At 32.7% G+C, this 27,118-nt stretch overlaps 1 protein-coding gene across 2 annotated transcripts in view; it reads right to left on the reverse strand.

The window, feature by feature from the left end:
• The window catches only part of LOC114337158 (putative inorganic phosphate cotransporter), a 53,496-nt gene that overhangs the window by 15,628 nt on the left and 10,750 nt on the right, over window positions 1-27,118 (reverse strand). For both annotated transcript variants that reach the window (XR_007698565.1, XM_050653072.1), the window contains exons 3-7: window positions 26,529-26,668; window positions 12,273-12,585; window positions 8,032-8,249; window positions 2,748-2,900; window positions 1,101-1,233 (exon numbers count right to left, since the gene is read on the reverse strand). Coding sequence is in view for 1 of the 2 variants with exons in the window: in XM_050653072.1 (XP_050509029.1) it covers window positions 1,101-1,233; window positions 2,748-2,900; window positions 8,032-8,249; window positions 12,273-12,585; window positions 26,529-26,668 (957 nt within the window). In the remaining variant the exon portion in view is untranslated. The remainder of the gene's footprint in view (window positions 1-1,100; window positions 1,234-2,747; window positions 2,901-8,031; window positions 8,250-12,272; window positions 12,586-26,528; window positions 26,669-27,118) is intronic.

Genomic DNA, 27,118 nt, shown 5'->3' on the forward strand with positions numbered 1-27,118 from the left:
GTTTAGAAATTGTTGTTTCAAGCTGGTTCATAAATATATCTGATAGCAATGGGCTTAGAGGATTACCCATAATAAGTCGTGCACTGTTGTTTGTGTATATTTGATTATTGAATTCAAAATAGTCTTAATTTATGCAAATTTCAAGAAGGTGTAAAATTTCAGATGCAATGATCGGATTTGTACTAGTATGGTCTAAAAGATTTTTGACTAAAACAAAAGTTTCTGTAGGAGGAACACTAGGAAAAAGATTTTTTACGTCAAATGAGATTAGTCTGGAGTGGTTGGGAAATTGAAAATGTATTTTATTAACTAGTTCTAGTGTATTTTTTACGGTGAATTTAGGTGAAAATTTAATGTATTCTGTAATAATATCTGACAGTTTTTTTGAAAGTTTATATGACGGAGCTGTATAAAAAGAAACTACAGGCCTTATTGGGTGGTCAGGTTTGTGTAGTTTAATAAAAGAGTATAATTTAGGAATTTGTGGGTTCATAATATTAAGGTATTTCTGTTCTGTTGAACTTAATATTGATTTTGAATTTTCAATGGCTATTTAAAAAATATTTATTTATTTATTTATTTAAAAATTCTATTGTTTTATTATTATAGTCTCTTTTATCTATATCAATAGTAGTGTTACCTTTGTCTGCTTTTGTAAATATTATGTCATGTTTTATTAATTTATTTTTAATTGAAACGGCTATTTGGTTCTCTTTGTTACAAGAATGATTAGTTTTACTACAAATATCGGTAATAGATTTTGTAATTTTGCCTCTTTCTATGTTCTTAGCAGTTTTGTTCAACCTCTTATGTTAAAGACTTTAAAAAGACAAACCCATAGTAATCTAAATCACTTGAGAAAGGCACTCTGCCGAAACAGCTGTAGTCACATAGTTGAAATAAATTTTGTGGAAGTATAGAAAACAAAAGTTTTCAGTGTTTTATTGTTAGATAAAATGAACTTCCATCAAGTAACGGTCGAATCCATCAATTCCTTAAGTCATTGATAATGTTTGCTTATTAAGTAGTATGTAAGTGATTTTTCTTAAAAGCATAGTTAGAGCATAGTTAAAAGTAGGTATAAAATACAAAAAACTTACCGATATTGTTCATAATCTTTCTCATATTCGTGGTGGAAACAGTTTTCTTGGCAATCAAATAATCTGCTATGAAACATGCTACAAATCCGACCAAAAATTCCATTAGATAAGGAAGAGACGTCAGAACGCTGTTCTAAAAAATATTTTAAACGTCAAACAGACCAAAATTGTATAAAATATAATCCTTTAATCTTTAGTAATATCTTCAAAATAGATCAAATTAAGTTTTTTTATAGGTTACGTATAATTCGAAGCAACTTAGTCCTTTAAGACGTTCAACCCGCACCCCAAATAAAGCACCCCAAAATTCCTCGACATTTTTGGGGGTTGAACGTGTTTCTCCCATTTTTGAATATCCTAAAGGCCTAAGTTACTTTAAATTATACATAGCCTATAAAAAAACCTTGATTTGATCTATTTTAAAGTTAACAAAATGGGAAAATCCCCATAAACCCCCTAAAAACCAGTTTTTTGGATTTTTAAAGGTCGCACACCTTATTAATATAATCTATACATAAAAAATTAGAAATACAGTTTTGATTAAATACACAAAATAAATCGAATAAGGCCTGTAGTCGTCTCCAAAAAAAGATAAGCTCCCTCAAAAAAAAATAAAAATGCATTGTGAGGATATGTACACTCAACCTTTGAGTCTTTATTAAATAGACATGTTCTGCGGAAGCCTCCTCTGTGTGATTTTTTTTACTTTTAGATTTTTTACTTTTAAATTGATTAGAATTCCACCAAAAAAAATAAAAACGAAAAAATGTCGTTTTTTCCTGGTGGGGGATGGGGAATGGGTGGTAGGGTAAAAAATGGGGTTAGTGTTATTTTTTAATTACAGTATAACCTCGATAATTCGGATTAATCGGGACCGCGGCCGATCCGGGTTATCGAAAATCCGGGTTAGCCGGATAATATAGTAAAAATTAATAAAATACGGTATACTTACAGATAAACTCCGTTATAATTGAAATAACATGAAATATATATGCACAGTATACATCTAAATTACTAAAAAGACGTAAACACAAACCTAAGCAAACGGAGGCGAACAATACAAGACTATACTACACACAATACAGTCACAATCGGAACGACATTATGTTATTTTATAACAGTGAAGACCAAGACCATTGTTTAAAAAAGAATTTTTTAAATAGTCTTTTAGTCTTTTTAAAACAATGCTAAGACAGTTTGATTGATATAAATAAAGGAATACTACTACAGGTGCCTGATGTTTCCGATAATTCAAGTCAATGAACATCGCTCCGCCATGCCGCCTTGTGCCATGAGTCATTTTTATTATCGTATAGTTGAAATTATACAAGCACACATTATCTCTCAAATATTATATTACATACATTTTTATTTTGAATTGTTGAAATGTTTGTTTGATGAAAATCGGTCCGGGTTAGCTGGACTGCCGGGTTATCAGGGGCCGACTTATCGGGCTTCCACTGTATATAGAACGAAAAAAATTTTAAATCTGTTTAAAAATTTGAAACAGGTCTGTCGAGGAATTGTTTCATATATTTAGCTGCCGATCGGGAGACATTTTATCAGCTTGAAATACGGCGATAGCCAATGCTTGAAAACAAACACGGCACACAAAGAAAAAGTTAATATTCTTATTTGTATACTTACGGATTTGAGGTTAAAATGCATTATCTTGTCCAGATACATAGAAGTTTGCGTTAAAAACATCCAGTGGGTGAAGTTAAAACATATACTGGTTATAAACAAAGCTATGAATGCATTAGATGTAAGCATTTCCTTCCAAGGAACTATCAAATTGTGCTGAAGAAGTAAGATTTTAATTAGAAAACAATACCGATATTGTCAAGGCCCCGTCTCACCATCAAATAATTTGATCAAACTTGACAGTTAGTGACACAAAGTGACAGTTAGTGACGTCACATCCTGAGTGTTCATTGAGGATAATAATGAAAAATTTTAATTTTAAATAAAGTACAAACAAGTTGGACAACTCAATACAAAAAATTTGATCAAACTAGATAGATAGTGAGAGCACAGATTTTTAGAATTTCAAAAAAACTGCAATTGTGACGTCACTTTGACGTACTTCCTCAAGTACGTCAAGTTTGCTCAAACTGTTTGATCAAATTATTTGATGGTGAGACGCGGCCTTTACAATAATATACCTAGTTTATTGCAAAATCTTTCATTACTTGATCCCATACAACCTTTCACCTTAACATCGGAACGTTGCTTAGATAGGCTCATGATACTATGACAAGAAGATAAATCAACGCGCATGATGGTCTTGCATCCCTATCTCTCACTGTGACGTAAACCAGAGACAACTTTCCTGGCGCCAAGTTGAATTCTTTATTTGTGTTCATGTTCATTCGTGTTAATACAATAGTAGTTATCTCTCACGTGTTGCTTCAAAACGTATTGAATGAGATTTTTGTTTATTCGTTTATGTAGTAAAAACTTTTATATTATATATTTATATAAATTTTTTGGTGGAAACGTTCGGTTTACTGTGTTAATATCACCTAGTTTGTTTATCGAACGCAAGTTGCTCTCGGCTATCTGTACCTACTTTATAAAGAAGACTAATTTTTGTTTACTATGTATTGTGCAGTGGTGGGTTGTTTAAACAATAACAATAAAAAAAGTAAAACTTTTTCGAAGTGTCGTTTTTTCGTGTTTTCTAGAGACAAACACATACGTAAAGTGTGGGTCTCCAAGTGTTTTCAACGAGACAAATTTAATGTAGATACCGCGAGGATAATATGCTCAAAACATTTTACAGAAGCTGACTACTGTTTAAAAGAAAAACTATTGGGATTACCTGACAACAAGTGGAAGTTAAGAAATGATGCAATACCTTCTCTTCATTTAATAAAGACCCCAAGTGCTAAAACATCGATTGATAATACACGCATAAGAAGAATACAGATAAGAAATGTTTTGAAAAACATGCAAGTATTTTGATTTTATACACAACTAGCTGACCCGCTGAACTTCGTTGCACCTTAGATAGTGTGTCATAATTGAACGCAATTGCTAAAAACCAATTACTTAAAATCAACTGCTCGAAAATTAATTGTTGACATGAAAATTCTGTCATAGTATCATGAGATAGGCCAATGTATTTCTTATAGGCGATAGAAGCGCACCGATACCACGCCGTAGTGATTATATTGAATCGTACATTTTGGCAGTCGAGTAGCCACCCGTGCCCAAGATGTTTGGCAACACTGATCTCCATAACTGCAATGTTCCGTTCTTAACGTGAAACACAGTATAGTATTATTTATATATACAGGGTTGGGATAAAGTATGGAACCAACTAAATATCTAGAAATAAAAAAGACACTATTCGTGAAACTTTAAATACAAGTACAATGACACATAATGCATATGACGCCATATTTTTTGTTACTACTGTGCTTCTAGATTCAATAACCTTCAACTTACTTAATCTAAATCGGACACCCTGTACATTTCGACAGTTTTTAAACAGACCTTATTAGAGAATACATAAAATAATTGCAGAAGCTGACCCCTGACAAAGAACGAAGAATCAAAAATTTAAATCAGAAGGTGGATCCAGAAGCCCGTCCCAAATTAGAAATACCAGTAGATACAGGGTGAGTCATGAGGAACTGTACATACTCCTACCTCGTATAGAGGCCCCTATGGGGAATAACAAATGACCTTTAAAAAGTGTCTGCTCCCATTAGGTCTGGATCCCGCGTATGAAAAAAAAGTTGATTAATAGCAAGCTGAAAATTTGTTAATAGCTTAAGGGTGTCTAGTCGGACAAACTTTGATATATGGGAACACTGGAACAGGGGAAGTTTTAATTGTGGAACAGGTTAAAAATTTGGAACGGTCAGACCACGAAAACGGCACATGTATTTTGTCCGACAGAACAGATTTAAACTCTTCGAACAGAGATTAAACTCTCATGCAAAAATCAGACTGCTATTTATCACCAAATGGGCGTTTTAATGAGTGGAACATGTAGAATATGTCAAATGACAGGAATTGTGACAGGTGATAAATAGCAGTCTGATTTTGGCCTGAGAGTTTAATCTCTGTTCGGAGAGTTTAAGTCTCTTCTGTTGGACAAAATAAATATGCGGTTTTCGTGGTGTGACCGTTCCAAATTTTTAATCTGTTCCAGGATTAAAACTGCCCCTGTTCCAGTGTTCCCATATATCAAAGTTTATCCGACTAGACACCCTTAAGCTATTAACAAATTTTCAGCTTGCTATTAATCAACTTTTTTTTCATACGCGGGATCCAGACCTACATTGTTTAATAATATACAGGGCGAGTTTCGAATTTTGACAGAAATGTATATTCGTCATAATGTTTAAACGGTCAGATCGACGTATCTCTTATTTTGGTCAATCGTTACACTATTACCACCTAATCAACTGATTTATTCAAACTAGAAAAAATCAGGTCCGGCTTTAAAAAATTAGTTCGTTTGAGTTTTAGAAAAAATTTCACCCTGTATACGCTTTTTAAAAACTCTAATATTAATTTTACAAATTAGACAAATAGACAATTAAAATGACATACTTATTTTGTTTCCCACACGATTACTTAATTTTTTATAAAAAAATCAAATTTGACTATGAATTAAAAATTTGTAGATTTTTAAAAAATTCACTTTTATTACAAAAATTATGTTTTTAAACAAATATTTGATTTATGTTACTACTCAATCAACTTATTTATTCAAACTAGAAAAAAATCAGATCCGGCTTTAAAAAATTAGTTCGTTTGGGTCATAGAAAAAATTTCACCCTGTATACGCTTTTTGAAAACTCTAATATGAATTTTACAAATTAGACAAATAGGCAATTAAAATGGCATATTTATTTTTTCCCCACACGATTACTTAATTTTTTATTAAAAAATCAAATTTGTCAAAATCGCAATTTTACCATAAAAATAAAAAAAAATTAAACAACGTTTTTCTTAAAATTAAAAGTTTCATCATTTTTTTTTCTATAACACGTCTAGATCTAAAACTCCCCATAACACTTCTCTTTGGACTCTATAGTTTAACGTAGACGTGATCAAATACATAAATTTTAACTTTTTTCACTTAATTTTTGCGATTTAACTTAACGAAGCTGCACCTTTTATTTTTAAAAATTCATAACTTTTACTAGAAGAAGACTGAAAGTCTACAATTGTCATAGTCTTCACAATGGTAAGAGATACGTGCTGTAAAAATTTCAGAAAAAAAATTAAATGGAACGTTGTAGCGGGTTAAACCGTGATTTCATCTTTTTTTTATTTTTAAGTTAAAATTCCGATTTTGACAAATTTGATGTTTTAATAAAAAATTAAGTAATCGTGTGGGGAAAAAAATGAATATGCCATTTTAATTGCCTCTTTGTCTAATTTGTAAAATTCATATTAGAGTTTTCAAAAAGCGTATATAGGGTGAATTTTTTCTAAGACCAAAACGAAATAATTTTTTAAATCCGGGCCTGATTTTTTTCTAGTTTGAATAAATCAGTTGATTGAGTGGTAACATAAATTAAATATTTGTTGAAAAAATTAATTTTTGTAATAAAAGTAAATTTTTTTTAAATCTATGGTTCACTTTACCAAACTTTTAATTTATTATTCATAGTCAAATTTGATTTTTTTTATAAAAAATTAAGTAATCATGTGGGGAAAAAATAAATATGCCATTTTAATTGCCTATTTGTCTAATTTATAAAATTCATATTAGAATTTTCAAAAAGCGCATACAGGGTGAAATTTTTTCTAAGACCCAAACGAACTAATTTTTTAAAGCCGGACCTAATTTTTTTTCTAGTTTGAATAAATCATTTGATTAGGTGGTAGTAGTGTAACGATTGACCAAAATAAGAGACACGTCGATCTGACCGTTCAAAAATTATGACGAATATAAATTTCTGTCAAAATGCGAAACTCTCCCTGTATATTATTAAACAAGGGGAGCAGACACTTTTTAATGGTCATTTGTTATTCCCCATAGGTTCCTCTAGACGAGGTAGGAGTATGTACAGTTTCTCATGACTCACCCTGTATAAAGCTAGGGTCGGAAAAGATCGGAGCGGAAGACCTTCAGATTCATCATGAATGTCCGTTCAGCCTTCACTGAATTCTCTACACAATTTGCGAAGATGTTGAACAGATATGCACTTTTACCCATAAACTTAGATCAAGTGACGATGAATGTCAACAGGTGAAATCCATTTTGTATTTAAAAACGTATTACAGCATGAATTTCACATTGACAGTAACAGCAGCCAGAACCTCCATCTTCGAAGGCTTATAGTCCGACACTGAGCAATGCTGCGAGGCAAAAGTGGTGGGGTAAAAGAGAGCGAGATTTGATGAGTAAGGCAATGTTACCAGATTTCTCCCAGTCCATCGCACTCTTATTCAGCGGCATAGGGTATCTTTTTTTACGAATAACCTTGGCGTAACAGCGACAGCGACGTCCATATTCGAATGCTACTAGGCCGACACTGAGGGGAATTGATCATATGCAAAATTGGGGTGGTAGGAGAGAGGAAGTCCACGAGGAAAAATTTCCTGTAGTTGGCTGTATACCATTACAAAAACATAAAATCCTTTACAAAAGGTATATTAGCACTAGTACTTATATACCTTTTATAAAGGATTTTATGTTTTTGTAATGGTATACAGCCAACTACAGGAAATTTTTCCTCGTGGATTTGTAAATTGACGGTATGGTCAAGTTGGCTAATCAATACATGCGTTTAGTCACCAAAAGATGCACTATCAAGCTGGATATATGGTTCATCTCCCAGTGTATTAACAACAATGTATTTCCTAAATTTTACTAATATACTTTTTAGAGGGAGGAAGGGTTCATGTGTACCAATGTTGTTAAAGTGGTCGCTTAATCCGTCTTTAATATATTACTTACCCTGTCAGTCGCAGTGTTTAAACTATTAATAATGTAATTCTTCTCCTCTTCGCTAATGGTCGGATGACTACTTGGATCGTTGCTGCCAATATAGATATACATAGCCACCACTACCAACGTGATAGCGTTTAAGAGATAAAAAACCATGGGCCATCCATAACGCGTTGAACATATGTATCCAGTTAATATCAGGGAAAGAACTATACCTAGTGATGCACCTGAAATATTAGTATAGAAATGATAAAAGTCAATATGTATTATTGAACTCAAAAATTATAAGAAGAAACGTACCATAAATATCTGGAATTTTACGATAAGGTTTACTTTAGTTCTCTTCTTCTTCTCATAGGGCTAGGTTTTGTTTATTCCAATATGTTTAACTTTCTTTTAAGCTCTGATAATATCAGTGATGAGCGCACTAACCGGCAAAATGACGCAAAAGATGGAAAACATAATACTTTGCGAATTAAAAAGAGATGAAACTAGTGGAGGTAGAAATTATCGTTATAAACGTAAAAATTAATATTACATTACATAGTTTCCCACCTTTAGACGTCTGTATTTTATAAAGAGTATTTTATAAAGAGTACCGTATAAAGAGTATTTTATAAAGAGTATAAAGAGTATAAGAGGTATTTACTAAAATACTACTGTCACAGTGACAGTTGTCATACTCCTCTGATACGTCTAAAGGTCGAAAACTATGTAATGTAATGTTAATTTTTACGTTTATAACGATAATTTCCCCTCCACTAGTTTCATCCCTTTTTTTCGCAATGTATTATGGTTTCCATCTTTTGCGATATTTTGCCGGTTATTAGCGTGCTCATCACTGTATAAGTGTGACGTTAGCGTGACATAAACATTTTTTTAATTAACATTTACATTTACGTCCCCAAAAAATCTGTCTAAGAATTCTTCTCCCAAAAATACCAAGAAGTCTTTCATCATTGTGAGATAAGGTCAACGTTTCATCCCCATATATCAAATCCGGTCTTATTAAGGTCTTGTCTTTACTGCACATTTTATATTTTTATTTTTTAAATCTTTCTGGAGACCGTGAACAGTTATGTTTGCTATTGTTATGCGTCTTTTTAGTTCGTCGCTTGTCGTGTTTATTGAGTCTACTAGCGACCCAAGATATGTCGTGACTTGCTCAAAGGTATGGTTGTTAATTTGAATTCTCTGTTGGATATTTTGGGAGTTTTTAGAAATCAACATATATTATTTGGTTTTTTCCTCATTAACCACAAGTCCTAATTCACTTTCCGCGTCCGCAAGCCTAGTAGAACACTGCACCATGTCTCTCATACTTCTGCCCACTATAATTTTTTTTTGGGAGGTGGTAATCTTCGTAAAACCGTCTGGGAAGGTGTCCCAGGTGTGTCGGATTCAGTCCGTCCTATTTCATCTTGACGGGCCGCCTACCGACTAAGCACACCCCCTCTTTCTCCAGCCGACGAGTCTGGAACCGCTCTTGGCGAGCATGTCTGAACCCCACTATAACTACATCGTCAGAGAATTCGAGATTTTGCGTCAATCTATTAAAACTAGTTCGATTCATTCTAATATCTAATCTTACTGCTTTTTCTTATATTAATATCAACCATTTTAGTAACCATTAATATCAGCCTTAACTGGATGCTCAATATAACGCTGATGAGTAAGTTAGAAGCCTTTGAACTCTGGATTTACGGAAGAATCTTAAAAATATCTTGGACAACTCACATCACTAAAGAAAAATTTCTGAGGAGAATAGTTACAGATAGGGAGTTGCTAAAGATCATCAAAATTAGAAAAGCTAACTACTTGGAACATATTATAATGAGAAACGAAAAGAACCGCCTCGTGCAACTGATCATTCAGGGAAGATAAGGAGAACGGGATGCCGGTAGCATATTTACAGATGCTAGCGTGTGTAGACACCAAGGTGTTGAAATCAGTTAGGGTTTGGAAAAACAGTACATTTACAGATGCTAGCGTGTGTAGACACCAGGGTGTTAAAATCAGTTAGGGTTTGGAAAAACAGTACATTTACAATTACTAACAGATTTAGACACCAGAGTGTTGAAACCAGCGAGCTTTTTTAGTGGCTATATTATTATATGCATAGATACTAACGGCTATTGACATTGATTTCATGTACCTACTTCTGTGGAAAAATATTTAAGTGATTTAGGTATTAATAAATAATTAACCGTTGTTGGGATATGAACAATATAAATATATTAATACCAAAGGACAACATAAAAAATAATATTAGGTTAGTGAGCAGATCCATGCCCTTTAGCGTTAGGTTGGTTCTGTGTGATGTTTCTCATCAGGCTTCTACTTCTTTTTCCTTTGGTTGCCTTGGTTTTGGACGGACGTCCAGATTGAATACTACGAGATCCGCAAGACAATCCTTCACGATGCTTTCTTCTGCTGACAGCAATTGGTTGAACCTTAATTTTTCTGTCTTTGAATAGGGGCTGTTTATTAACTAACGTACAAAAATCAAAAAAATCTCATGGATTTTCGATTTTCTTTAGCTTATTGTTAAGTAGCCCTAGCGTTTTCTTCATGTGACTGTATTAAATATATTATAAGTTATATTGTATTAAATATATTATTGTATTATATTATATAGTTAAATTTAAAGCCGTACATTATAACTTTTCTAAAATACGTCCAGCAATAATAGCCATTTACTATTTATTACATTGACAATAGGTACAAAGTTGCTGTTTATTTTATTAGACAGCATTTGCTGTTTATTTTAATTTTATAAGACAACATTTATTTTTGTATATTATAATTTTAATCTCGAGTAGTTGATAATATTATTTTTTTTAATAATTAAAATAAAAAAGGTCGTAGAAAAAGTATAGTATTCTACTCTCATGTAATGGCTATTACTCACTCTGATGAATTACGACGCTTGCCTTCAGCTCGTATCGTAAACTTCATCATCGTGAGTAGTAGCCATCATTACATGCTCGTTGAATAATATACTATTAATAATAACCAAATTAAGTACCTAATAATGATAAAAGTCTAAATATTTTATCTCGCTTATTCTTCTTCTTCTTCTTCTTCTTTTTGTATAGACATGACTCTGTCTGTTTTTTCAATATGCCTCTAGTAAGTTGTCGTTCCATCGTTTTCGTGGTCTTCCCACTGATCGTCTTTATATTGGGGAACCGTCTCTCGCCGTCCTGACTACCCTATTTGTTGTCATTCGGCTTATGTGGTCATTCCACTCTATTTTTCTGTTTCTTACCCAGTTATTAATGTTATCCACCTTGCATCTCCGTCGTATATCTGTACATCTAGCTCTGTCCCATAGAGTCTTACCATCGATTTTTCGAAGGGTTTTCATCTCCGCTGTTTCGAGCAATCTTTTTGTCCTCTCTGTGTCGGGTCGTGTTTCTGCCGCGTATGTCATTATTGGTCAGATGACTGTTTTGTGAATTCTGCCTTTCATTTTTTTTCCGATATTTTTATTTCTCCATATTGTGTCATTCAGGCAACCTGCGGCTCTGTTTGCTCTATTCACTTGTCCACTTCTGTTTCGAGCCTTCCGTAGCTAGATAGTGTGATGCCTAGGTATTTAAACTCCATCACTTGTTCTATTATCTGACCTTCCAGCTCCAATTTACATCTTATTGGATCTGCTGTTATAACCATGCATCTCGCTTATTGATTAATGTAATTAATTTTGTTAATTATCTACTAATTATTTATACTCATTTATGTAAACTGGGTATTTATACTAGGTATATTCTCCCAATATTTTTTCGAAAACCAACAAGGCGACAGCCGCCATGCCAGTAGCATTTAAAAGCAGTGGCAATACCCGATAGCATCTGTGAATATAAACTCATACCCACTAAAAAAACTAGCTGGTTTCAACACTCTGGTGCCTTATCTGTTAGTATTTGTAAATGTAGTGTTTTTCCAAACCCTAACTGATTTCAACACCCTGGTGTCTACACACGCTAGCATCTGTAAATGTGCCTCCCGGTAGGCGACAGATTGCATGGCTTAAAAATATCAGATATTGGACCGGCTTTGATTCAACATCTTTGTTTATAGCCGCATTGGACAGAGACATATTTGCCAGTATAGTCGCTACCTTCCACTAAAGGAGACAGTGTCTACACAAGAAGAAGAATTACACAATGAGACGGAGAAGGTTTCATATTCATTTCTTTATTTTATACAGTTATTCTATTTTTGTAATATTTAAATGGTCTTACCTGAATAAGCCAAAGTACCAAGCCTACTCCGTTCTGGAACTGGTATCCACTTGCCCAATGACGCGTGTATTGATGGATATAAAAACCCTTGAGATAGACCTTGTAGAAATCGGCAAATCATAACTCCTTTAGAGCCAAAATATATAGCTGCGGAAGGAGTTAGAAGACCGGCAGTTGCCGACACCGTTATAGTTCCCACTAAGAACCATTTTGCCCCATATTTATCAGATATGTATCCGGCGACTATTTGAGGAATCCAGTAGCCCCATAGAAATGATGCCATAATCAAGCTTTTGTCATTCCAGTTGAAGGTCTGTAAAATTCAAATTATTTCAAACAAGGCATGTATCCTGTTGAAGAAAGAAAACAAACAATGGTTTAGCAACTGAAGCATGTGAATATGATATAGACGTTTACAATTTCTTTGTAGATTTTTAACAAGCCTATGGTTCAATAGATAGAACAATACTACCTAATATATTGCAAGAATTTGGCATATCATCAAAATGAATACGATTAGTGCAAATGACAATGACAGAAACAGAAGCACACGTATTAGGGGAGTGCAATTAGAACGAAAGCATGCATTGTTTCGGAAAATTCCAAACAAGCTTATATTTTTCTAAAACTTTTTTTGTTAGTTTATATACATGTTAAAGTAAAAAGTTCTACTCGCAGATTTGGCCGCTAATTGTTTATTAATTGTTTAAACAATAACAATTTTTTTGTATAAATAATTTTAAAAATATCGTTAAATTCATCATTTTACTTGGATCAAATATGTTTCTATTTTGTTTTTAATTATGCTAAATACGAATATGGCATTCCAATTTGAAAATTCTTATACAGAAGCTCTTACACAGTATGTCTGCGGAGCTAGGAACCACATGGAAAACTTTTTTATTATCAATTTTACGAAAAAAATTATTCTTTATAACTCACTCTGGACAGTCAAAAATCTAAAACTCAACCATCAGATATCAAATTTTATCAATTTTATACGAGTTATGTCAAAAATATGAGTTTCGTTAAAGAGTAAAGTACCTTTATATTCCAGAATATCAAAAAATGCTATTATGAAAAGTTGTTTGAAATTAAAAACTCTGTTTAAATATACAATTACATCATTCTAATCGAAAAAAAATTTCAATTTTTTCTCAAATTACGGATACTCATCATCATTTTATTACAATTATGATAACTATTTTATTATCACTTTTACAAAAAAAAAGTTATTCCTCATAAAATGCTCTCCCTGCTCTAAAATCTAAGATACAACCATCAGATATCAAACTTTTTTAATTTTATACCAGGTATGTAAAAAATATGAATTTTTCTTAAGAGTTAAGTGCCTTTATTATTCACAATATTTTAATTAGTTGGATGTAATTGAACACTAAAACAGATTTTTTAATTTCAAACAACTTTTCTTAATAATAATTTTCGATATTGTGAAATGTAACGGTACTTTACTATTGAGTAAAATTCATATTTTTTGACATACCTAGTATAAAATTAATTAAATTTGATATTTGATGATTGCATCTTAGATTATATATGATGGAGAGTATTTTATCAGGAATAACTTTTTTTCGTAAAACTGATAATAAAAAAGTTCAGTATTTTAGGTAAGTTTTACAGAAAAAAGTTTTGATCACTTTGTATAAACATTTTTTTAGCTGGTAATTTTCGGTTTGTGGATTGCATTTTTGTTATCTTTCTTAATTTTCTCAAAAAGAAATAGTGTATTCCATTTGTAAAGTAAAATAATTTAGTGCATTTTAAAGATTACATCCTAAGATTTAAAAAAGCACTTATAAAACTGTAATAGATCTGTTCGAACTTGAGTAATACCGTCTTAAAGTGGTGGTAATTCTCTAAAACCACGAAGATTTAAAAAATCACATTTTTTGAGACGTCATATCATCTGAGTTAAATTTTTGACATTTTTTTTGAATGAAACATCATTTAGCAAAATACTTGAAAGGTAAGTTGTGCAAAATTGAGGGTTTTATAAGAAAAATTGTATTAGTTTTACACATTTTTAAATCATTTTTAAAAAAAATTCATGTAAGGCTCACTTTCCGTCCCCACCGTACTTATGCCCATATATTTTATTTCTCTTTATTATAACCCTAAGATAGCTTAATTACTCTTCTTTCATGTTCAATTTGTACAATTTCATTTGATCCATTAGTTGAAGAATTTCATTAAAATAACTCAACCGTGCACTTCGCCGTACCCTAGTTTACAGTGCGCCAATGTTTGTGAGAAGGGTGACTTTAGCGTTATAAATAAAAAATTATAGAAAATACAGATTTAATTTTAGAAAATTCTTTATATAAGGTTTTTTTTGTAAAATTTTCTGAATTTTTCAAGGGTCAAGTCAGTTTTTTCTAAAATTTATATTTTCGGAGTTATTTAAAAAAAATCTAATTTCGTAGTTCATTTGTTTAATAAAAAATGAAGCACCCACTTCTCGAGTAGAACTTTTTGATATGTTGTTTATTAAACATTTCTTAATGAAATTACAAAAAGTTCTATCTTGTGTGATTTTTTCCGAAGTGAAAATCTATATGCACTATATGTATTCAAGGACAGATCACTGATGCGTTTATGATAACACCGCAAGAACTGAAACAAGGCGATTGACTGGCTCCAACACTTTTTAATCTTGTTCTTGAATTTGTAGTTAGACGCAGTGTGTGAAGCAGAGTGCAGAAGGTGTAGGGCTAGCAATAAATACAAGTAGAACAAAACTACTCATACCAACCAGATCAAATAGACTGGCGCGGAGCAACAACACTTTATAAACGATATCGAACATGTGAATAGATTCAAGTACTTACGAATGGACCTGGTGGGAAACAATGAAAAAGAACCGGAATTAAATAGAAGACTTATGCTGGCAAATAAAGTATATTTCGCGATGGGCCACTTAATCGAATCGCGAGACGTACACCAGAAAACAAAAATCCGGGTCTATAAGACAATAATCAGGCTCATAATAAGTTATGGGTGTGAAACGTGGGTTATAACACAGAAATCTGCCAATGCATTAGACGCGTTTGAGAGAAAAATATTACGATACAATAAAGAAATATACTAGCAATATACTTAGCGAACTTTCACTAGCATAATACCTACACTAAACTGCTGAGATTACGGTGGGCAGGACAAGTGGTCAACATGTATGAGAATGGAATCCCCAGAAAATTGCTAAATTCAAGAATGTAAAGAAAAAGATCCGTTGGAAGACCAACAAAGAGATGGAAAGACAAAGTAGATGAGGATGTCAAAAACCTCCTAAAAACTCATTCATGGAAAAGAACAGCGGTCTATCTATCTAATCAGCCCTAAACATCCATCCTAGGATATAGGCCTCCTCTTTCTTCTTCCATGCCTCTCTATCTTGGGCAATTTGCATCCATTTTGACACAGTGTGTTTCTTCAGGTCATCTGACCATCGCATTTGTGGCCTTCCCCTTTTTCTTTTGTGGTTCCACGGTCTCCAATGTATAATCGTCTTAGTCCATCTTTCATCCTTCTGCCATAGGGTGTGTCCGGCGAACTTACATTTAAGCTTTGCTACTTGGGTTGAGACATCTTTCACTTTTGTTTTGTTACGGATCCATTTGTTTCTTTTCCTGTCTGATAGTTTAATGTTCAGCATTTGTCTTTCCATGGATCTTTCTGTCTTTGCTATTTTTTCCATCTTTTGTAAACGTCCAAGTCTGAGAGCTATATATTAGAACAGAGAGTATACATTGATTGAAGACTCTTGTTTTTAGATATTGCGGGTATTTTCTGTTCTTTAGAAGATAAGACAGTTTTCCGAATGATGCCCAGGGCAATCTTATTCTTCTCTGTATTTCTTCGGTCTAATTTTCTTTATTTAATCTAGTGATTTGTCCTAGATATATATACTCTTTTACTTGTTCTATTCTTGTTTGTGCCACTGTAATTATTAGTTCTTCTTGTTGATTGGTCATGGTTTTTGTTTTACTGTAATTCATCTTCAGTCCTATCTTTGTCGATTCTCTATCTAGTTTTTCCATCATTCTTTGTAATTCTTCACTTCTTTCTGTTATTAATACAATATCATCAGCATATCGTAAGTGATTCAGATATTGCCCGTTTATGTTTATACCCAAGCCATCCCAGTGTAGTTGTTTGAACACATCTTCTAGAGCTTGGGTAAGATGTTATCTCCTTGTCTTACTCCTCGGTTTATTTTAATAGGCTCCGTTTGTTTCATTAGCTTAATAGTTGTTGTTGCCTTATTATATATATATATATATATATATATATATATATATATATATATATATATATATACGTCTTCATATCAAGGCGAGATCCGACTAAATCGAGGACAACCCGAGATCCACCAATAGGAAATTAATTATTGGAGTATATTGTTCATAACTATCTTTATAATTAACATATTAATCATGGCACACTTAGAGGGGAAAAGATTTTTGTACTTAAAATTTTCTGATAAATTTACAGCGAAACGAGATCCGTAGCTGAAAAGTAAAGGGGAGGACTTATATACGAAATTTTAGATATTTACCGGTCAACGCGAGATCACACACTGATGCCAGCTCTAAAGAGTATTAGTCGAGCGATTGGAGCTCGTGTTGTATTGTATATTTCCCACGATATACAGATAGCGTTGTCTCGAATTCTTTATGTAACTTTTAGGTATCGCTTCTTTTGTGTCTTTAATGTCTACCGTGGTTTTCTTTAAATATTTTGAATTTATTGTGTTTCAACCATATCTACTACCCACTTTAACTATAACTATTTAGATTTACCTTTCAGAAAGTCCCTTAGTTTTGTTACATACATAAGGGTGTGAAAAAAGAAAAAGAATACTTCACAAATAATAACCATTTAATAATGATAATTATTTGCAATACAATATTTTAAAACTATACATTAATATTCTTAAAAAACACTTACTACGAAACCCAAATGTAATTATTATATTCTTAAAGAATACAAATTGTTACAAAATAATTATTTAAATGATTGCTTGTTTTAAAAATACATTACAAAAAAGTAAAAATTTTTATAATTATTATTAAAATTTAAAAAATAAAATACCTCAATATGTAATTATTATTTGATAGTTAAAAATGATTTTAAGTAAAATGATTTAAAAGATAAAAAGAAACACACATAATTTTCAGGGTCAACTCCTAATGCATGAAAAATTGGATTTAGGTTTTACCCATCCCCCACTTCAAAGTTGAAATCGTGCCGTTGATTGCTTTTACTTGGAGGGTGAAAAAATATACGTTCATAATAAGTCCGGAAACAGATCTGACTAACTTTAAGCAACTTTTGTTCTATAGAGTTTTTTTAACTTACGTACTGGGTTAATTCAGTAGTAGGTACTAGAGTCACTTGCGACTAAAAATGTTTACTTTTCGACAAAAAAAAACACGTTTTTCGGCGGTTTTTCGCAAATACTCAAAAAGTAAATATTTTATCGAAAAAATATTCTTGGAAAAAATGTAGCATATAAAAAAACGAAAAAATGGTATATTCTTAGTCTATAGAACCAGTAAAAGTAAATTTGTAGCTCATAAAAAAGACGATCTTATCCTTCAAATTCCAAATCAAATATTTTAACGTGATACATAGTACCAAAAAATTAAGCTCTTTTCGGGGAAAAACCCATTCAAATTTTTTTAATGTGTTTACAAAAAGCTTGATTATATTTTATAAAAGTTATATACGGGTAGGAAAGACAACCGGACGAATTTTCGAACGTTTAATCAGACGACATCCCAGATTTACCAATTTCTGGACAATTGATCCAAAGGCTGGATTCTAACAACGAAACAGTTGTGGATTTTCAAGTTTTCAATGAGAGTCAGAATGAAAAAATATTAGTGACCTCGAGTATGATGGTTTGGAGAATTTGGCTGGTTATATCTGCCATAAATTGAAGGACTCCAGTATTCAATCCGAAGATGTTTCAACGTACACGTGGGTTGATCACTTGAGTAAGTGTGGTTTATGTAAACCATCAGACACTCTCTTGTCATATATTAAGTAACTGGAGACAGTTTTTCCTTCCACATGAACGGCGATTCCATTTTGGTAACTAAAAATTATTTAGAAAACCTTATGTCCACAAGTGTAACTGTAGACGGTTCTAACAAAGCCAACAAGTTATTTTTAGGTCTCGGATGTACTTCCGAATTAAAGAATTAAACAAGTCTCTTAAAAACCTGACATTGCGTAAAAGAAAAATTATGAAAACTGCTACATAGTTGCTGTATGTACGTCTATTTCACATGCACAAAATTTGAATAAAGTGCATGGCATGAAAACTGTAAAACTTATTTTTGTCTTTTCCAAGCCTCTTACTTAAATCTGATGAAATACATTATTTAAAAAGTAAAAAATTTTGTTTTTTTATCAATCCATTAAATTTATGGTTTTATTTTGGGGCTTTTCTTCCCCTTGGTAAAAATTATATTTACTAATGTGTAGGCCACTAATCAATTTTTGCCAACTAACGAAATATAATAATTTTATTAGATATCGATTATATGAATATTTTTATTTTCCGGATACCAATATAATCAAGAAATTGGGAACTTTACAAATAACTGAAAATCAATTTAAATAAAAGTAAATAGTTTAATAATTTTCCTCTAAACTATACAAATCACTTAGTTTCTTTTAGTCATAATTCATTCATTGGTACTATTCTCAAATTTCATTCGCGTTCGTATTACGAACGCATAGACGGGATTATTTTTTACTCAGTTGCTGACGTCATGCGCCAATCGGACGAGCTTACGTAACTAGAATATCAGGGTGTGCATATTTCCGGGTCCCGGTGAATTCGTATCTATTTTAATCCCCCATCCTAATTACAGGCCAACTGGCAACTCTGGTGCGCAGGTAATTTTTAGATAACCCATTAACTACCGGTGAATTGGTAACTTTCATTTTTTAAGTATTGTTGATAATCTAATATCGGTATTCCAGGTATTTAGCGCTGCACTCCTAGAAAATGGAAAAAATGGCACAGGAAGTGAAACCGATGACGAAACGAAACGCAAAAGAGAAAACTTGGATGATTGTTTTAATATAAGTAAAATTACAAAACGGTCACCAAGCAAAGCAGGCAACGAAAACAAGGAAGACATGGAAAATGTTATGATTACAATGATGAAAGAGCTAATGAATAAAAACGATGAAATGCTTCAGAAAATAAAACAAATAAAGAAAGAACAACAACAAACCAATAAAAAGTTCATGGATGTAAAAGCAGAGAATCAAAAACTAAAAAAGAAGTAAAACAGCTACATGAAAGAATGGAGCAACTGGAGAAATTTAGCAAAAAGAAAAGCTTGATCGTAACTGGGTTGAAAGTAGAAACAAATGATTATAAGAAATTAAAAGAAGAAATAGAAAATTTCATAGCCCAAGAGTTGCAAACACAAATAAAACTAAGAAGTGCAACAAAAGTAGGAGAAACAATATGCGCAATAGAAACAGAAACCCTCACGGATAAAATGGAAATCCTAAACAAGCAATGTAAACTAAAACAGCATAAAGATCGTGTCTATATAAACAACGATTGGACATCGAAAGAAAAAGAAATACAAAAGGAAATAACTAAAATAGCAAAGGACGAAAGAAGCAAAGGTAAGCAAACGAAAATCGGCTACTAGAAATTAATAGTGAATGGCAAAATCTTGATATGGGACGAAGAGAGAGAACAGCTGATAGAAAATTCAAAACACTAATAAACGAAGAACAGCGGCTGAAATATGATATTGATATGGCAAAAAAAGACTCGGCAATGCAAACGGTTAACGAAAACAAAATAACGCACACAAAATAAAGAAAGAATCTCGATAAGAAGAAAAGAACAAAACCCATTAGAATGGGATCTTGGAATATTAGAACCATGCTGACAGTAGGTAAGATGCAAGAAATTGCTCTTAAAATGAAAAAATACCAACTAGAAATCCTAGCCATACAGGAAATACGATGGAAGAAAGAAGGAAAAATTGAGAAGAAAAACGTTAGCATGTATTATTCGGGAGAAAACGAACAGGGAACGAATGGTATGGCATTTATGGTGAACAAAAAAATGAGGGAAAAAGTGATACAATTCAAAGCAGTTAATGAAAGGATATCTTACATAAGAAAATAAACAAACCAACATCTCGATAGTCAATTGCTATGCACCCACCGAAGAAGCAAACCAAGAAGATAAGGCAGAATTCTACGACATCCTGGAAGAAACCTGTGAAAATATTCCGAGGAATGACATATTATTTATATTGGGTGATTTCAATGCAAAGATCGGAAAGGAGGACTATAATCGTAATGTAGCTGCCAAAGAAACCATTCATGAAACTACGAATGATAATGGAGGAGAAATCTGAAACCTAGCAGCAGCAACAGACACCTATATAGTTAGTACTGGGCATAAACATAAAAAAGAACACAAAATAACATGGATGATACCAGGAAGAATGGATGGAAACCAAATAGATCATACTTTAATTTCGAAAAAGTGGACACAAATAGTACAAGACGTAAGGTCATATATGAGGGGCAAATGGAGGCACTGACCACATATTGTTGACAGCAAAACTTAAGATGAAAATAATCAAAGCAAATAATCATAAGGAAGGAAAAAGGAGGAAATGGAATATAGCCAATCTGAAAAGGCAAGAAACAAAGCAACAATATACAGAACAACTGGAACAGAAATTGGGTCAGTACGAGTACATAGAAATAGAAGGAGAATGGAAAAACATAAAGAACAGCATAATAGAGACAGCAGAACAAATAATAGGATTCCAAAAAAACAAAGAATCGAAAGAATGGTTTGATGAGGAATGTCACCAAAAAAGTCAACTGAAGCACCTCGCAAGAAACAAATGGCTACAAAGTGCCGAACAGGAACAACTGGATTAATATAGAAAAGGAAAACAAGAAGCAATGAAACTCTATAGAAGAAAGAAGAACACATGGATCTCTGAACAAATGCAAGAATTAGAAACGAATAATAAAGACAACAAGAAATTGTTCGAGTAGATAAAACAACAATACAGTACTAAAAAATCTGCCACAAAAATAAACAAAAAAGATTGGGAAAAACATTTCACGGACCTATACAAAAACGACAACAAGGCATATTCAGAGGATGAAGATATAAGAGATGACAGAGATGAAGAGGAAGGCGCACCTACTTATCAGGAATTCATGGAGGTATTAAAACAACTAAAAGTAAACAAAACACCAGGGCCAGATGAAATCAACAACGAACTGATCATCAACGGAGGAGAGGAGCTCACGAAGCGAATGCAGAAGTTAATGGTTACAATTTGGAACGACGAAAGCATGCCCATAGAATGGAAAAACGGACACATCGCACCAATCTTTAAGAAAGGTGATCCAACTAAGTGCTGCAACTAGAGACCAATTATGCTACTAAATACAACGTATAAGATAATAACCACAATTATAAGAAACCGACTAAATCAATACACAGAAAAAATTATAGGACCATACCAACAGGGTTTTAGAAAAGGAAGATCAACAATAGATGCAATACACGTACTGACACAAACAATTGAAAAAAGCTATGAACATGACATAGAATTACACATACTATTCATCGACTTCCAACAGGCCTTCGACAGCATATACAGACAACAATTATTAAAAGAAATGAAAAAAATGGAGATACCGGCAAAATTAATAAGACTAACTAGAATGACAATAAAAGACTCAACAGCAAAAGTTAAAACAAATGAGGGCGATACCAATGACATCAAAATAGAACTTGAAGTAAGACAAGGAGACAGTCTGTCAACGACACTATTTAATATCGCTCTAGAAGGAGTAATTAGGGACACAGGGCTGAAAAAGACAATTATTCAAAGCTCAACACCGATCATAGAATATGCAGATGACCTGGGACTGGTAGCACGAGATAAAAAAAAGACTAGAAGAGGCACTTTTAACCCTGATAAGAGAAGCAAAGACGAGAGGATTAATAATCAATCAGAATAAAACAAAATATCTTATAAGCACACGAGACAATGTCATCAGAATAGCAGAAATAAAGATAGGTGAAAATACATTCCAGAGAGTAGACTGCTTCAAATACCTGGGGGTGATGGTGGACGGCAAAAACGGAAGGAGTATAGAGATAAACGAAAGAATTAAAGCAGGTAATAGAGTATATTGGAAATATCACCGACTACTCAAGGACAAAAACCTGAGCAAAAAAACAAAATCAAAAATATACACAGCAGCAATCAGATCAGTGATAGCCTATGGAGCAGAAGTAATGTGCCTTACGAAAAAAGACGAAGAAAAGTTAAGAATAATTGAGAGAAAAATTATGAGAAGAATACATGGCCCAGTAAAGATAGAAACAAGGGAATATAGAAAGCTGATGAACCATGAAATAATAAATATAAATAAAGGAGAAGATATAGTAAAATTCATTAAAGCACAAAGGCTCAGATGGTTTGGGCACACACAAAGGAGAGGGATAGAAGGACTGATCAGGAAGATAATGAACTGGAAACCAGTAAAAAATAGACCAAGAGTAAGACCAAAAATAAGATGGGAGGATCAACTGCTAGACGATATATCAAAGATGGAAATTGCAAACTGGAGAGAAAAGATTCAGGACCGGAGAGAGTGGAAGAAGATAGTAGAGAAGGCAAAAAAACATCACAACCTATGAACTACGACCTAAAGGAAAAGCGGATTAATTTACCGCGCGAAATGGACGAAGAGCTCATATTTGAGCGAACTATACTCTAACAAGAGTGAACGGTCCATATAATAATTCCAGGTATGTACCTGTATAAATTACCCTCCTTGAAGGTGCTGTAAAAGGTACTTATCATTTATGTATTGTCTTTTGGAAGGATTACTAGAGAAAATCCAAATAAATTTTGAAAAAATGGCTGAAATCGCTGAAATTCTTGTAACAGATTTCGTAATGAGTAAACATGGGTGTAAGTTATTGGTGGTAAATGATTTTAAATTTCACTTAAAGAAGGTTCTAAAAATTGGAAAACATGTATGGGTACTGTTCTGCATCTGGTTGCCAGGCCACCTGTTATACCGATGGTTAGTTTTTTTTTAAATATTTTGAGTAGTAACTATGTTGGTTATCAACAATTTGATGTCAAACATGCACATTTTGCCATTTTTTGTCTACCAGTAAGAAGAAAAACATTCAAAATAAAATTTAAGATAACCGCATTATAGAGCATGTAAAACAATTTAAACAAGGTTTTATAAATTTCGCTTTACTTAATTGTTAATTATAAAACTATAAATTAAGTCAGTTTAACGTTAATATAACTTATGTAAAAATACAACTTATATCTCGATATTACGTGAAATAGCTCAAAGAAATGAGTAAAAATACACGGTTTTTATGACACTCAGTGTAACTGCATAACAATTGTTTTAGTTTCTATATGGACGAAATAACAAAATTTATGTAAATCTGACCAATTTAATTATTTATTGACAATTTAAATGAAAAATAGCCGATTTTAAGAATTTTCGTCTATAAGTTACAATATTTTACAAAAAAACTGAAAAAAGAACCGATTAGTTTATTGAAATAGCCTTAAAATGAGTTGAAGTAAAATATAATTGGAGCTTTGTTTATCAATAAACATCAATGAAAAGTATACATTTGCGATAGGCTCTGTGTTGGCTTCATCCGTTACTATTCAAATTTATTTCTTAGGTTTTAAGCTAACTACCTGAGGTACCCCTAAACCCTAAAAATGTCATCAAAACGACTATTTTGAAGCTCTTCCGACTGGATTAAAGAAGCTATTATCGATTCAAACAAAAGTTGTGTATTTTTAATTCTAAATTTCAACAATTTAATTAAAAATAAAGGGTTTCAGTTGAAAATTCAAAGTTGCTACACCCACCGCTTTCGCAGGCAAAATAAGAACCCTGCTATTGCATAAGTACCTATATAGATTTTGAAAAACCATTAAAAAAGCATTCCAAAGTTTTTTCGATATTACGTCTAGTTCTCGAAATATTTGACAATCGCCTTTCTGGACAGAGCCCTTAAATAATGTAAATATTCTTATTCAAGCTAGACATAAGCCGAGTGAGAGAGCTGACCGTGAAATTCATTTGCGATGTTTCCAAATTTACCGGATCTCGGGTTGTCTGCAAAATATATATTTAGCATATACACAACAGATCGCGCGCGCTGCCCTCTACAGCGGATTTAGTGGAACCACTGCAATATAAAATTCACCAAATGGGGTGCAAAATGAGGTCCAGACAAAAATCGATTTCCTTGTACCCCAACCATTGTTACATCGAGATGTCACTATATACACGTGAATACAAGGTGAGATCCAAAATCGGATCTCGCCTTGCAAAACGGATCTCATCTTGTATAGCTTATGATACAAACGGATCTCGCCTTGATATGAAGACATATATATATATATATATATATATATATATATATATATATATATATATATATATATATATATATATTTGTAATTAAGTCGGTATATCTGTAGTCTTCTTTACTGTCCAGTGTTCCACACTATATCAAATACTTTTTCGAGGTCAATAAATGCCATGTATAGTGGGATATGATATTCGTTAGCTTTTTCGATTAATATCTTCATCGTTAAAAGGTGGTCACTTGTACTGAAGTTTTATCTAAATCCGGCTTGTTCTCTTGCCTGGTATCCATCTAATTTAGTTGTTAATATGTTTGTTAATATCTTGGTTAATAGTTTGTACATCACATTTAGTAAAGTTATGGATCTGTAATTCTTTAGATCCTTTTTATCTTCTTTCTTAAATAGTAACAGTGTGACTGCTTGGTTCCAAGTGTTGGGTATTTGTTTTGTCATTAAAATTTTATTCATAAGTATGTACAAAACGTCTCTAGTTATTTTCCCCACCATTTTTTAGCGTTTCTACAGTTATCCCGTCTTTTGCTGGCAATTTATTATTCTTCATCTCCTTGAGTGCACTTTTTATCTCATTCTTACTGATTTCTGGTTGTAAGTCGGAATTGACATTTTTTATTTTTATTTGTAGTTGCTTAAGGATTTCTTGTGTTGGTTTCTGTTTTGTATTGTTCAGGGTTTTATAATATTCTTGTGTTTTCTGTATAATTTCTTCTATATTATTGGTCTCTATGCCTTCTTTGTTCTTTATGCTATTAATATTTATGCTTCCAAGCTGTGGTTTTAAGCACTTCATATTTTTATTTTGTTTAATGGTTTTTTCTATTTTTTCTTCCTGTACTCTCCTTTGACTTTCGTTAATGTTCCTTCTGATTTTTGTTTACCTCTTTGTAATCTGTTGTGTTTCTCTTATCTTGGTCTATTAATGTTTTTCTTTTGCTCATGAGGTTTTTTGTTTCCTGGGAAATATAGTTTTCCTTTTTATCCTTGTTTGTGCTACCTCTTTTCCCGCCTTTGCTAATGTATCGGTTAATAGCTGATTTATTTCATCGATATTTATGTTTTCCAAATCTCTAGTAACCGGTATACTTTCCAATATTTTTTGTTTCTATTCCCCTTTTGCTTTCTTAAGTTTTCCCATATCTAGTTTAGATCTATTTTCCAAATTCTTTTTTGTTTCGAATTGGCTATTAATGCTGAGTTTGGCTCTGACAAAAGTCTATGGTCACTGCCGGTTGAGAAACGGTTCAGTACTGTAACATCTTTGATGATGGCTTTTTGTGTTGTAAGGATGTAATCTATTTCGTTTTTAGTATTACCGTTGGGACTTATACATGTCCATTTTCTTTGCGGTTTTTTGTTAAAAAACGAGTTCATGGCAAAAAGTTGTCTCCTCCAAGTAGTTATTTAATGTATGTCCTCTATTATTTCGTTCGCTGTATCCATATTGTCCTATTCTGTGTTCGTCTTCATCTATTCTTCCCCCTAATTTGGCATTGAAGTCTCCAATTATTAGCGTCAAGTTAGTTTTCTTTTCTTTCATAGGGAGTGTTATTTCTTCGTAGAAGTTTTCAATATCTTCATCTTTATATGTGCTTGTTGGTGAGTATACCTGAATATTTTTCAAAGACGGAAAAGAACAGCGGTAAATAATCAAAATGACTGGAGAAGCTTGTTGAAGGAGGCGAAGGCCCGGTTTGGACTGTAGTGCCCTTGGATAGATGAAATGTTTTGAAATTTAAATTTATTGTAGTAAATAACTCACCGGTATATCTTTATTACTGTTGGATTTTGGATCGGTCATGGCTACTATGGCTACAGTCAATGCTGTTCTGACTGCATAACAACAAGATAGCAAGAGACAAAGCATAAGGGCTTGCAAATGTCTTTTTCCAATCGTTGGTACTAAAATATTTTGGTTTAAATTTTCATACAATCCAATGACATTAATTTTAAAATTATATTCCAGGGATGGCCAAACTGTGTCTCGCGAGCCACATGTGGCTCTTTGAAGGATTATTTATGGCTCCCAATAAATGGACCTGATTTACTTTTAATTTTTGTTTTTCAAAATGTCTTAAATTACTGACAACAAATATAAAAGACTAAGTGTAACATCAGGACTTGGACAAGGAGACCCCTTATCACTATTGCTATTCAATTTGGCCTTAGAATATGTAGTAAGTAAAATATCATCTGAGCTGACAGGAGGATTTGCGAATCTAGGATCAAAACTATTGTTGTCATTTGCTGATGATATAGGTCCAGTCACCCAATCTACACAGGAGAAGTGAGAGGGTTGTTTTCACAACTCTAGGAGAAAACAGGTAGTCTGGGCCTTCAAATAAATGAAGA

This window comes from Diabrotica virgifera, chromosome 1 (assembly GCF_917563875.1).
Source record: "Diabrotica virgifera virgifera chromosome 1, PGI_DIABVI_V3a".
In the NCBI taxonomy this organism is placed as follows: Eukaryota; Metazoa; Arthropoda; class Insecta; order Coleoptera; family Chrysomelidae; genus Diabrotica; species Diabrotica virgifera.